This window comes from Patagioenas fasciata, chromosome 11 (genome assembly GCF_037038585.1).
Source record: "Patagioenas fasciata isolate bPatFas1 chromosome 11, bPatFas1.hap1, whole genome shotgun sequence".
NCBI lineage: Eukaryota > Metazoa > Chordata > Aves > Columbiformes > Columbidae > Patagioenas > Patagioenas fasciata.
Genome location: NC_092530.1, coordinates 25,750,443 through 25,764,501, shown reverse-complemented (window position 1 = coordinate 25,764,501; position 14,059 = coordinate 25,750,443). Strand labels below are relative to the sequence as shown.

The following is a 14,059-nucleotide window of genomic DNA, read 5'->3' as shown; positions in this document are numbered from 1 at the left end:
ATTTTAAAGTATGAATAAATTTACAGCAGTATTGTGTTATGGGGAAGTGTTGTTAATCCTGGGCAGATTAAGCACATGGTGGTGAATGGACAGGTATTACTGAATTTGGAATGGGATCTAATGGGAAGGAGAATAAGTCCTACCTACCTTTTGCATCCGCATCCAGAGACCTACCCTCGATTGCTAATTGCCAAGGAGGGAGAGCAGATCTCTGGTCTCATCTGTAGTGATCCCACCAAGCACATAATGGACCAGCGAGCAGTTTTAGTGGAGGATGCACAGGAGCCTTTGAATAAAAGGACAGTTTCAGCGAATAAAACTTTAGAGATGTCATGTGTGAAAGTTGCTGGCAAACAAAGACAAGCTCTCAGGGGGTTTGTGTCAGTGCTGCCTGGGCTATTATGTACAAGGCAGACAAAGCTGGAATAAATACTTTTTCTGTGTAAATGTGATACCACGGTGGTGTGCCAAAATGACCAAATCTGTTGTTTTCATTCAAAACAGACAGTGTTGTTAGGAAAGATTTCCTTCTACAGTTGGAAAGACCCTCCTGCTTCTAAATCTTGTTCTTTTGTAAAAGAAAGTTGGGACCAGCACCAGTGGGGTTAGGAGCAGGGTTAGCGGTGCTGCTCTTCTAACTGCAGGATGGATATCTCCAGCCACAGAGCAGGTGAAAGATTTTGCTGTCAAAGTGAAAGACTCTAATTCTGTAATAGCCGAGTCCTCATGCACTGGAATCAGAAAATAAACTTCGAGTTTGGGATATGAGCCAGGTTGAATCTGTTGGGTTAAGCTTGCGTTGCATGACTCCATCCTGAACCCCTTGGGGATTTGAATGAACTGGGATTCAGAGCTTTGGCTTGTGTCCAGTGTTAATGCAGAAAAACTATTTGGGGTACCGCATGCAGAACCACCGAGTGAATTCTCCCTTTCTGCTTGCCGGTGTAAACCATGAATGCTGTGTAAAACCAGTACAGGAGCAGGACGGTGCCCAGTTCCACTGCTCAGCTTTTTTCTTAGTTGCTTTCCTATTGCACAGCAGTCTTGTGCCAGCATTGTAGCTCACTCCAGGACTGCAGCCATGACCTCCCTGGACTGGTAATCCTATAATATTGGTGCATCAGTCAGATTATGCTTTTTTTTTTTAATTGGGGACAGATGCATTCTCAGTGGAGCTGGAACCAAGGGGAAATTTGCATCCTTCAGAGCATCACCTCAAAATTTGCCCCTTTAAACTTTTTCTTTACCTATCTGTTAACATACCCAGAGCTGGAATGACACTTATTTTTTTCCTTCTCAAATACAGAGAAGGCTACAAGCAGATGCCTGATGACGAGAGGAAAAACCACTGAGGCAAAGTTACCGTGGAGGGATCGAACAAGGCACTAGGACCTAGGAGGCGTCTCATCCACCCTGGCAGGAATTTCTTGCTTGGAGCTCAGACAACAAAGGCAGAGTGAGCCTGGTTTTCTTTCTCTCAGCATCTCCACCCTGCGCGCTGAAAACCGGTGAGTAGAGCTTTTTCGAGTGACTTGCATGCAGAAAAGTAACAGATGTCAGATAGAAAGGAGGAATCTTTCTCTTAATACCTTACAGCATCTGCGGTTCATTTTAAAATCAAAACCCTCTGCATCCTCTCATTCACTCCCGAAGTTGCGTGGATGTTTCATTGTTCGCTGCATGACACCAGACTGAATACACCCCAACTGGCACCGCGATGAAAATGTTCACAACTTGGGGTGTTCCTGTGCACATTGCCTGCATTGTCACCTCCTTTATTGCAGACTGGGGACGATGATTTTTCTTGGCACAGGTCACACTGACATTGTAAAACACAGGCAAGGAGCTTCATTCTGGCAAATGTAAGGAGTGTGGGGGGGAGATAGCAACAGCTTTTCCTAGATTTATACCTGGCTGCCAAGTGCTGGTGTAAATCCCCTTTCTGCCCTGTTTTAACATGCAAACAACATAACATGAGTTGTATGTTCCTGGTTGTGCCGGGTGAGAGGAAGGGTTTTTCTGTTGCAGGGTTGGGGTTCCTCCTCCTTTTGTGTTAGGGTTTGGTGCGGGAGGAAGGTTATTCTTGAGCATAAACTAGACACACGCAGAGATTCCTGCTTGCTGGGTGTCAGCTCAAGTCTCAGCTTTTCTGTGCTAGTCCCTGGCGCTGGGAGCCCCCCCGTGCTCAGAACAATGAAAGGTGAGGAGCAGGGGCGGCGTGTCCCTTGGGCTGGGGCACTTCCAGCAATTAAATCACTTAAGCCTGGAAGCAGGGTGGAAATAGCCCCTTTATTTTCTCCTCCTCATTAAACGGCAGCAGAAATGCAATTCAGAGGAGACTCGGGCTGAAAAGAGCTTATCGGAGCCTTGTTTCAATGACAGATTTTTTTTCTTTGCAGTCATTTCTTCTTAGAGATGGAGGCTGGTCCTGGGAATTGATTGATGGGCTAGGAGGGGGCTGCGGATAGGGGGAAGGGTGGGCTGGATCTCACTGCTAACCCTTATTGAACAGGCTGTCACAAAGAAACTGCTTATTCCCCTGCGACCATTCTTTCATAAATGCCAGTTTATTCTAATGTTAAACATTCAGATGCTCTGGTTCCTTCCGTGATTCGACAGATTGAAGGGCTGACTTACTGGGATCTCCTTGTTTTCTGTTACCAAAGGAAACCTCACAGGGCTCAGAGGTTTAATTCATTGCCAACTGGTGTTTGGACGAGTTTTTGGGGGCTGAGTTGTGATTGCAATGTATTCCTTTGGCCTCAAATCCCAATTTACTGCACTTTGAAAACTCCCAGGTGCAGGAGCAGACAGCTCTCTAGAAACATGTTCCCTGCACCCAGTGGTTGGATCCCTTTCAAAATGTGAGGACCCCTCCTACCCTCAGTCCCCCAAATCGATAGAAATGTGGGTCAGAGGAGGGGGAGCTTCCCAAATACATCTGTCCTGCTTCACGTACAGCTCTCGTATTAGTGTCATTTTTCTCTCTGGGTTGTAGCTCTGCTTGGCTCTAACCTGCTCTAAACCTGCACTCCTTCTCTCCCCATCTCCCTCCTGCTCAGCTTCAGATCTTTAGGGTTCACCAAACTATGGAACTTGATTTTGGACACTTTGACGAAAGAGACAAGGCGTCCAGAAACATGCGAGGCTCACGTATGAACGGGCTGCCCAGCCCCACTCACAGTGCTCACTGTAGCTTCTACAGAACCAGGACCTTACAGGCACTGAGCAATGAAAAGAAAGCCAAGAAGGTGCGTTTCTATCGCAACGGGGACCGCTACTTCAAGGGGATTGTATACGCCGTGTCCTCTGACCGCTTCCGAAGTTTTGATGCTCTCCTGGCTGACCTGACCCGATCCCTGTCTGACAACATTAATCTGCCTCAGGGAGTCCGTTACATTTACACCATCGATGGGTCGCGGAAGATTGGGAGCATGGATGAGCTGGAGGAAGGTAATTAGCATCGCTGTCTGGTGCAGTGAGGAGGCGGGGTGGGAGGGGGCTGCACCACTCGGCTCTGCCGTTAAGGTCACATTTCCCCGGGCGGTGTTTCTGCCCCTCTGTGCTGAACCTCCCTGTTCACCTTCCCCACCAGAGAGGTGCGGGAGAGGGTGGCAGCGCAGGGACTGACACCCCGGGCTGTCCCCAGCACGCTCGCTCGGGTGCAGATGTGGAGCCAGAGGGGTGTGTCTTACCCTTGGCTCGACATGGCTGTGTCCATCGCTCGGGGGGTTGTCTGGGGGTGTCCCCACGTTTGTCCAGGCTGGGAGGGTTCCCCGGTGGGTGCAGGGGGTGGCTGAGGATGGATGTGGGTTTCCCACTGGGGTGGATTGGTATGAATGTAAAAGCGAGGGGTGCTGGGGGGCTCATGCAGTGTGTGTGTGTAATAGGGGTGGGAGAGCTTTATGCATTCTGTAAATGGGGGTGTTTTGATGGGTTCGTGCACAGTGTGTGCATAGGGGTGTGGTCAGGGCTGTGCAGGGACTCTGTGTGTGGAGTGGGGTGTTGGGGTGCATGCAGTGTGAGTGTGGGGTGGGGGTGTTGGGAGTTCACAGTGTGTTTAGATGGGGCAGTTAACGAACGCCATGTGTGTGTGGAAAAGGGTGTTTTGGGTGGGTTGTCCTTGGTGAAATTTAGGGTTTTATTCCTGTGTGGGGGAAGGTGTGAGGAGGTGTTGGGATTCCTTGAGGGGGTTCATGCACAGGGTGTGTGCGGGGATTTGTGCTCAGGGATGTGTGGAGGTGTATTGGGCTGTGTGTGTAAAGGGGGGTTCTTGCATAGTGATGTCTGTGGAGGGGGTGTTGGGAGTTCACACGATGTGTCTGAATATGGTTCGTGCAGGGTGGTGTATTGAGGTGTTTGCATGGGCTGTGTGTGTAAGGGGGGTGTATTTAGGGAGTGTTTCTGCAGGAGCTGTGTGCTGGGGTGGGTTGCTGCAGTAGGTCTGTGGGGCAGTGTGGGAGGGCATCCCCTGCGTGGCAGCTCTGAGTTTATCCCTGTGGCCAGAGGGTGTTGATGTGCCTGTTCCGCTGGGCAGCACTGGGACTGTGGGATGAAGGACGAGTCAAAAATCAGTCCTGTGTCCGGAGGGGGTGACCTGGGGGCAGGCTTGCTCCTGGGGGGCTGAGCTGCCCCTGTGCCGCAGGCAAACCCGTGCTGCTGCCTTTCTCAGGGGGTGTCAGCAGGACCCCAGCATGAAACTGCTGCACAGCCAGTCCTGCCTCCTTGCCCATGGGCAACCTCTGCTGGGAGTGCACAGTGGGCTGCACAGAGGGCACCCACAGCCACCCTGCTTTTCTCTGCCCTGAGCAATCCAGATATTCCATTCTTTGTTTGGACTGGTATATCCCAATTACTCACTTGCAGGAGGGGAGTTGCTCTTCCCTATTCCTTGATGTTTTCCTGCAAGATGACCTGGCTGGTTTGGTGACTACAAAAAATGCACAAGGCTTCTGCCTTTAATAAAAGACAATGGATGTGAGTGTGTGAGCCACTGAACTGCAGGGGCAGCCTCAGCAGCGAGTCATTGTGTGACCTTGACTAAAGCATCTCTCCCTAAATTCCTTATCTGTCAAGCGGGCTGCTCATCTCCCCAAAATACTTCGTGGGGACAAGCACCCAGAATAAATGCTGATTTCCACAGAGGAGTTTTACGGGGAGCAAATTGCTGCCTTTCAGAGAGATGATGCAGTCCTGGTGGAGTTATTCTCAGCCCAGTTTCAGCTGTCAAATGGAGGTGTGGCCTCCCTTAATTTTAGAGATTCTGCCATGTTTCATTCTGATCTCTTAATATGGCCAGAGCCTATGTCTAATGGCAGCTTGCAGTCCTGGTTGGCCTAAGTTTTATGAAAATCTTCAGGAATAACTCCACAGGAGAAAATGCAGTTCTTTATCACCCTTTTATACTCTTGCTGCTTTTTTTCTTAGTGAAGTTAAGAAACCTTTAGTAGTTATACCTGCTGAACACTGGATTTTGCTGCAGGTAAGAAAGTACCTAGTTCTTGAAAACCTTTTTTACTGGTGAAGGTCCAGGCAAGAGATGCTGGCATTGGGGTGCTGGCTTTGTTCTGCCAAAACGGTATCTGGAAACAGCACTGAAGAAGGGGCGCCGAAACAAACCCAGGATTTTCTGTGTGGCTGTGTCCTCAGCACAGCATCAGTGAGGAAAATACAGTCTGAGCAGAGTGAAAACAAAGATACCCAGTATTTGAAAATGCAGAAGTAGATCTGCATGCTGTCACCGACAGCTTCATGATAACGATATTCCCATCTTTCTACGGATGACCTATGCACCTGTTGTATAAAAAGCAATAGGTGTTACTTTTGATTTATAATACCATGGTTGTAACCAACCTTGTGGTAAACGATGCTATTAGCTTGGGTGTTTGTGTAACTGTGTACCAGGTACACGCATGGAAAAACAGAACTTCAGAGTAATTGGTCTGTGACATATAAGAACAGTACGTACACAAACAGTATGTGTTAGCCATATAGATTAGCTTTCTGGTGGGAGACCAAGGGTGACTAAACCAGTTCTAGTTGCTATAACATGACTAATTTATTATTGTAATTTCCAACAAACAAGTAGAACCTAGGAACGGTCATCAGAAAGGCTCATCTCAGTAGTTTGATTGGAAAAGCTGGTGAATTACTGATAGTGTTTCACACCATGTTCTAAGTACCTGGTTAATCCTGCATGATTTAGAAACGTGCTTATACAGTGTAGTCTGAATGTATTTCTGGAGGATAAAGAATGATATTGCACAAAACCAATATCCTCGAGGCAGTCATTTCAAGTGAAGAAACCCCACTTGGAAAAGAGCACCAGGTGATCTTAATTCCCCTTCATATTATAATTGGTTCTAGTGACCAAGGCTTTAGGAAGGCAAGAGATGAAGCTGCCTTTTTATAGATTCTTGGTGAGCCACTGTTGTAACAGTTAACTCTATGCTTTGTGCTGTGAGAACTTGGTTATGAAAGATACTAAAAAAACATAATGTGGCGTCTTTTTCCAGCATTGCTCAAGCTGATAGAGTAACTCACATTGTAATCCAGGTTTCTACTGAAATCCAGTTGCCTTTGACATCTGGGCAGGATGGCTTGTTCCTTGGTGCATTTTGAGCCTCTGTGTTCCTGCAGACTCGTGATGAGATGACGAAGTCTCTGTGTCTCAGCTCTGATTGCTCTTTTTCTTTGAATGGAGGGCTGGATGAAGGTGAACTGATGTTATGCATCGACTTCGACAGCAAAGAGGGCTTAAGAAATGCTGTTCTTGACCATGTGTTCCACACTCAGGTTGCAACTTGCTGCATCTGTTGTCCCAGAAATGAGCCATTTGTGGGATGAAAATTTGAGGGGGTTTTTGGCCACTCTGCAATTTTCCTGCTCCCCCATGTGGCCCCACTACTATTTCTTGATGTAATGAAAGGGGCAGTGAGGTGTGACTTGAGAGTGAGGGAAAGGCTCAGGGCAGAGTCCTGGCGGCTCCAGGTTAACACCAGTACTGGTGGAGATGGTGGTTTCTTTCCTGGGGAGGAAGGAACTGACGCTTCCCCAGAAGCCAAATTCCTCACTTGCACAGATCAGACATTTGTCACCATGTGTTTACAGGTGCCGGCTAAATGGGGCATCCTGCTGTGCAAGGCACTATTTAAATGTGTAAAAAGAGAGCGCTCCTGGTCTGAACATGTGAAGGTGGAAGGTGATGTTATTACTGAGGAGGAGCTGAGATGCAGAAAAGGAGTCCAACTTGTTTGCCCAAAGTCCATTGACAAGACAAAGATGAAAGTTGGAGCCCTGAGCTTTCTTGTTCAAGTGCCTTCATTCCCCTGCTGAGCCTTTCTCAGGGTCTGGTCAGTGGTTTAGAGGTACTTGCATCTTCCAAGCTTCTTTATAGAAGCGGACTTCGGACATGTTTCCAGTCAGTAGCTGATTTCATGTGAATTCAGTGTCCTTTACTGTGTGTAGTCAGGGTCAGAAATACATGTGGAAATAAACCAAACAAATACAACTATAACATGGAGTGGACGTGGTCAGTAAAGGTGGAAATGCAGACACAGATCAAAACTAGAACTTAAGAGACTGAACATTGAGCTGAAGCTGTGGAGCTCCTCCCTTCTGAGGTCCTGGCGTGCTCAGGCTGTTGGGCAGGGCACAGCCCTCCTTGCTTCGTGTTCGGAGGGCTCATCCCAGGTGGATTTGTGCCCTTGGCCTGTGCTGGGCTACTTGTCTGAAATTTGTTCTTGCCTCAGATGAAGCAGTAGAAAAAGCTGAATAGGATTTTCTTTTGCTCGGTGGGGTTTCATGCAAATGCTCTTGGGCTGTGTGAGATATTCCAGAAAGTGCTTCCAAGCTTTTTGTATCCTATCATGCCCTGGGGAATCTTTTCCAAACTCTTGTCCAGGATTGTTTCAAGTAATCATAGGATGAGCTCCACCCTGGAGCTGTGCAGAGCCTGGTGTGCGCTGGGACTGAGGGCTTTGGAGGAAATATATTGACATCTCCACCCAATGTGTGCATGTTCCAGTTTGCATGGAAAATAGAAATTCATGTGGTCCAACACTGAAGTCTCAGTAATCTGTGGCATTGTTTTCTATGGCTGTTGTCTTGGCAGCTTGACTAGTTACCTCCTATATAACAGAACTTATCCCTGTGGTTGTGTTTTACTTGCATGTCCTGGCTGTCACACTGGAGCTGGTGTGGTCCCATCAATTCTTTACAGGCATTGTGTGATTTTGAAGGCGATCTGGTAATCCTGCGTTTCTTTTACTTTTTCAACAGGAGGTTCTTCTCTCTCATGGGAAAGCTCCTGTGGCACAGCCAAAGGAAAGAAACTCTTCCAGAGTTCATTTTGCCATGGTGCAGTAGGTCTTGAGGCGGCGGAAAACCCTTTTTAATGCATAAAGTATCAGGAATTAATGCATTTGAAACTAAAGACCTATTCTAACACCAAATGTAATGAACTCTGCAAGGTGTTAAGTCCACTTAATTCCGATTGAAGTCATAGTAAATCCCGTGAAACATGAAAGCTGGGCACAGCAGCACAGTCTCAACTTCACAACAGCACGGCTAACAACCAAAATAATTGACTGGAGCCCACAGAGACTGGTTTTGGAATAACTCTGGGCAGTTGCACTTTCAAAATGGCCTCAATTCAGCTTTTCTGATTTTACTTGCAAGACTTCTGCCTCCAGTTCATTATACTTGCAAACTTGCTGGTGCATGCTGAGAAAGGATAACTTTTCTGAAAGCACAGCCTGTCGTTTTTAGTACTGTCACAAGGAGCTGCTCTAAGAGGGTTGAAGGATTAGCGCTCATCTTGAGCTTAGAGTTTCTCTAAGAAGCCTTCTCTGAGGCAAACCTTATCTTTGCTGAGATCATCCCTTCTTTAGGAGCTGAGTAATCACCTTGTGCTTCTATCAAATTGGTGGCATAGTGATGTGGAATGCACTTGGAGCCAGAGTAATTCAGTGTGATGCAAGCCATGGCTTCAAATGGCAACTATGCTGATTGTGACTTAAGGTCAGAGGTCTGCAGTCAGTTCATCTCTTGCTAAGGGCAGGATAGAAGGAATAAATCAATGCCCTTGCTGGTTTGGTGGCACGATAGAAATTTCACCAGCTCTGGAGCACACTGGCACGATGACAAGTGCATATCATCCTGCAGGGCTGCAGCTTCTCAGTGCAGAAAGGGCGGCTTGCCTGGCACTGCGCTGAACAGATGCTGTCCTTAGCACCCTTGGTGACATGCGCACCGTGTGGTGTTCAGCAGCAGATTGAATCTTGGCAGCGTGATGCTTCTCGCTCTTACAAAGCTTCCCACCCCCAATGCATGAGTCGTATCTCTTTGGGGCTCCCACTTGGGGTTTGGTTTGGAAGGAATGACATAACTGTTCATCATACCTTCTCCTGGCTTATGGCTGGATTGCTGCACGTGTACACAGCTGCATGCTGTCTAAAGACGTGTTCCTGAAAATATTTGTGCACAGATTTCTATGCTCAGGGCTGGGGAGCAATACGCTTCTTGGAGCTGTTTCTTTTGCTTTTGACAAAAATCTCATGTCCACTTTTCCTTATGTTCTGCTGTGCACGTCTCTGCAGCCGTGCTGTGCCTGTCAGTTCGTTCCTTTGACTGGTGCAGTTGCACACCTTGACGTCTCATTATAGGCTTAGCATTGAGAGACGACACAGAGAAACCAAGAAATGGCTCCTGTTTCCGTGGCAGCACTATTTATTCCTCAGAAGATTTCTCTCTTTCATGATCTTCTGGCCACAGTACACGTTCAAAGCTGGAAAGTTCACAGGTCTGTGGCACACACTTGCCCAATCCTGCTACCACCTCATGGTGAGGTTTAGGTAAAAACTCAGCTGTGGGGAGAGAAATAGAGAGAATAATAAAGAGAATAGTGTTCCTGGCTGGCAAATGGTGAAAGGGGCGTGCCTCACTGCGTGATCATTTTGGTATTATTTTAGGGCCATAAATGGAGTTTGAGAAGATATCAGTTGAAGCAGGTTTCAAATTAAGTTAAAGCTTCAGGTTACATCTTTAGGTTGGGGAAGGAGGAAGGAAAAGCTCCTCTTCCCTGGAGCTGAGCTGCTGTAACTGCAGATATGAAGCGGAGAAGAGCTGCTCTTCAGAACTGGTCTTCTCAAGTGTCACTCCAAGCAAATTCTTGTCCAGTTTTACAATTCAATAAAATATTTGCTAGGGTTTAGGTTGAAGGAAACGAAGTGAGAAAGGGCAGAATACGTTTTCCCCTTGTGACTGCGAGCATAGTTGAAAAGGCCAGTGTACGTACGTGAACAGCTCCCTAATACCACATTTGTGGAAACAAAGCCTGGGAGTATTATTGCCTTTGTGCCACCGTTGCCTTCAGTGTGCGCTGTTGTAAATACACGAGACAGCCATAGCGTGCAGGGAAGAATTCCAAACCATTCAGCTGCAAGTAGTAGTACCCTACCAAACAGACCAAGAATCTTTTCTGCTTGCTTTAACCATGGAACTTATTAATGGAAAATACGGTGGAACTAAGAGTCACGTACTCTACCGGACAGACCGATGTTCTCTTTCGCTTACTTTAAAACCTGAAACTTAGTAGTGTAAAATATGCTCCAACACCTAGTGTTTATAGAACATGGTGTCAGTATATACTGTCTTTCATTGTGCCATCTATCCCAAAGTATTATGTATACACAGATGAAAGTCAGGCCTTGCAACACTTCAGTGGTGGGTATCACTACCTGTGTTTTTCAGGTAGGGAAGCAGAGGTACAGGCGAGGGCAGCTTGGGGCAGGGGTGAGAAGAGCATTCAAATCACTTATTCCTAGTATTGCACTTAAACATAGAAATCCCTTTTCTCAAAGGATAATGCTGCAGTTGTGTTGAGCCTCTGCCGCCCAGGGATTATGGGCTTGCGAGGGCTCAGGTCCTTAGTGGGACTAATTCCCGTTGAGCATCTCCAGCAATCCTTGCTGCCCCTCACCGTTGTGAAACCGGAGGGGAGTGTGGGCCCCCGTGCCAGGAACTGCTTGGCTGAAGCAGATGAGTAAACCACAACTTATCACTTATTAATCAGAAGGATTTAAAGTACTCAGTGCTCTGGAAAACAATCAATACCTCCCATAGGAATTATTTATGATGTATGGTACTCTCTGGGGTATCTTTATGCTTCTATTGAGTTAGATTCAAGAAATGTAAGGAATTAAGGAGCCTCAGCTATGGCTACTACATGTTCAGTTTATTGAGGGGTTTTGCTTACAGCATACATGCCTCAAGTATAGATTTGTATTTGTTCAATCCAACAGAATGGGATTATCGCATTAGTTTGGGATACACTAGCTAATCAAATGCCCAACTGACAGTGTTTGTCATGAACCTCGATAGCTCTCTTCTGCCTTTTGTATTTCTGTTCCATCTTCAGAAGGGAAAATGGAATATCCGCTTTCGGTTGATCAATGATTTTGGTCATTTCACCCAGCGGAGGAGCCAGAGAAGCTGCAGCGGGTGCTGTGAGCACCACCAGCACACATTGCTTTTTGGCAAACTGGCTACAGAGTCAGGGTTAAAAAAAGTTATCATCATGCATCTTTCCTACGGCTGCTTGTGACTTCACTTAGCAGTAGGAAGGACATAAATACCATACAAACCATTGTTTTAAGCCTATTAAAGCTGCTTTTTTCTTATTGTGTACCTTGTAGTGGCCTCACCATGTGTTCTATAAGGGGAACATCTCAGTGCCTCTATCAAAAATGCAGTTTAGTCAGCAGAAGGACAACTGTTTGACCTGAATATGTTGCATACCTGGACCATAAAATTCTGTGGAAATTAGCGTGCTGTTTGGAAATCCGTATTTACACCTTTTCCAGTTGGACATCAAATCCTGACCTAGTGATCCTGTAGTGGAAAACCAGACTTGCATGGTGGGTCAGCCTTTCAAAGACCTCCAGGCCCTGGAGTTTGCAATAGGGAACAGATCAGGAAAAACAGCCAGTCTGGTTTTGTGAAGAGGGTTTTTTTTTCTTATTCGGTATAGTTAAATCCAGATTTTAATTTCAAACCTATTGTAGTATTTGAAGAACTTCATTCTGTAAGAGCAGCTCAATAAAACACTGAAAGAAACTCCACAAGATACTACAGGTACCCATGTTATGCCTTCAGTTCCTATTAAAATTTTATTTAATGGCGAGACAAAAGCGTCTTCCTCTAGCAACGACCGACTGGTTTCAGTGCATCCGCAAGTGCTCAACAGCCTGAGTCACTTCAGACTAGACAGCTACATTCCTTCAGGGATACTGTTTTACTGTCTCATTTTAGTAATCGTTCTTCTAGCATCCATCAGATTTGCAGGCACAAAAGACGATCCTGCTCTTAAGACCTTTGATAGATAGGATCCTGTAAATTAGAGAGAAAGCTTGAAACTAACTTTGGATGGCATAGGGAAGGGCTTTTTTAACGGATTGCTAACAAGACTGTGTAACCCTTCTCTACCATGTCTAAATTTGTATTGAATATATTTTTGGTTGGTACCAGCCATATAAAAGCAAGCAGTGGTATTTGGTGTAGTGTTTTATCTCAGCTGCCACTAGGTCTGTCCCTTAATAAACCACTGACACTGTAACAAAGCGTATTTGTTATGCCTGCTAGATTTGCTGAAGCTGCTTTCGGTGGAGACTACTCAGTGCCTTATTTTCATTATTTTTCAGGCCTGACACAAAAGGTACTTTGTGGAATAATGTTGATATCCTCTTACCAGGGCATGACAGACTGAGTGGTACCTGGGGCTGTAAAGATAGAGAGGAAGCTGACAAATTTACAAAATAATTTAGGTGATAAAATTATTAAGTTAACTTGGCATTGAAGAGCTTTTAGGCAGCTTAGTTGCATGTTCAGGTACCTAAATACCTTTATAACTGTTAACCTTTTATACCCCTGGTTCATGTGACTGAGTGGCAGTGTGTATAGGCTGATGATGCAAGCTGTGGCTGACTTGCTTACTTTGGGGAAATATTAGTCATATTTTAAATGAGCATAAATATAAAATTAAAATAAGACAAAATGTTTTAATAGGAAGGTCTCATGGAAGTGCTAATGAAAACAATGATCAATGATTTACATGATTAATGATGGGAAACGTATAGTGTCTCTTTCAGCATTCTTATAGTAGTGACAGTAGAATTAGACTGATGTTTGTTTCTTTCCAAAGGAGAGAGTTACGTCTGCTCATCTGACAACTTCTTCAAGAAGGTGGAATACACCAAGAACGTCAATCCCAACTGGTCTGTCAACGTGAAGACATCTGCTAACCAGAAAGCGCCTCAGTCTCTGGCCAGCAGCAACAGCGCCCAGGCAAAGGAGAACAAAGATTTTGTGCGTCCCAAGCTGGTAACCATCATCCGCAGCGGCGTGAAGCCGCGCAAGGCGGTCCGTGTGCTCTTGAACAAGAAGACTGCCCATTCGTTCGAGCAAGTTCTCACCGACATCACTGAAGCTATAAAACTGGAGACAGGAGTGGTCAAAAAGCTCTATACCTTGGATGGGAAACAGGTAGGGGATTTTACAGATGTTACATCTTTTTCTTTCTCTTATCTTTAAGCTTTGCTGACTTGGAACAATTTTTGAAGCCTAAAATTAACCTGAGATGATCACTGCCAGCTGTTCTCGTAGAAGTCAGGCTTCTTATGCCAGTGGTTAAGTTACTAAATTTTCACTGATATTAATATCCAGTATGTAGCCAACCGTCTGAGCGAAACAGATGCTCCGTCTTGCACGCCAGCGTGCAGTTGCGTGTCTTCCGGACTAGCTAAATAAATTACATGGGGAGTTCGGCTCGCAGCCACCAGTTGATTTGGCTCTGAAGTAATTGCAAAAACTCTCGAGCTTTGGATTCATTAAGTGAAAATGTGTTGCTTGACTTCCCTTGCTTGCAAAGAAAAAGTAATTGATAGAAGCATGTTTATCTGCCTAGCTCAGTAATTAAGCAGGAAAAGCATGGAACCGTGTTGCATTTTCTTGACTAAGTGCGTGAAGAAATAATACGCAGAAAGGGATTTGGGTCAAAAAT

At 45.9% G+C, this 14,059-nt stretch overlaps 1 protein-coding gene across 6 annotated transcripts in view; it reads left to right on the top strand.

Moving 5' to 3' along the window:
- The first annotated feature begins 995 nt into the window (after window positions 1-995).
- DCX (doublecortin) overlaps window positions 996-14,059 on the top strand; it is a 75,191-nt gene continuing 62,127 nt past the window's right edge. For 2 of the 6 annotated variants that reach the window (XM_065846482.2, XM_065846481.2), the window contains exons 1-4: window positions 1,004-1,098; window positions 1,307-1,508; window positions 3,063-3,453; window positions 13,202-13,542. In XM_065846482.2, coding sequence (XP_065702554.1) covers window positions 3,090-3,453; window positions 13,202-13,542 — 705 coding nt within the window. In that variant the 5' untranslated portion in view covers window positions 1,004-1,098; window positions 1,307-1,508; window positions 3,063-3,089. Of the gene's footprint in view, window positions 1,099-1,306; window positions 1,509-2,783; window positions 3,454-13,201; window positions 13,543-14,059 lie in introns of those variants that run through there. The other 4 variants (XM_065846480.2, XM_065846483.2, XM_071813603.1 and 1 more) reach the window with 4 other exon arrangements.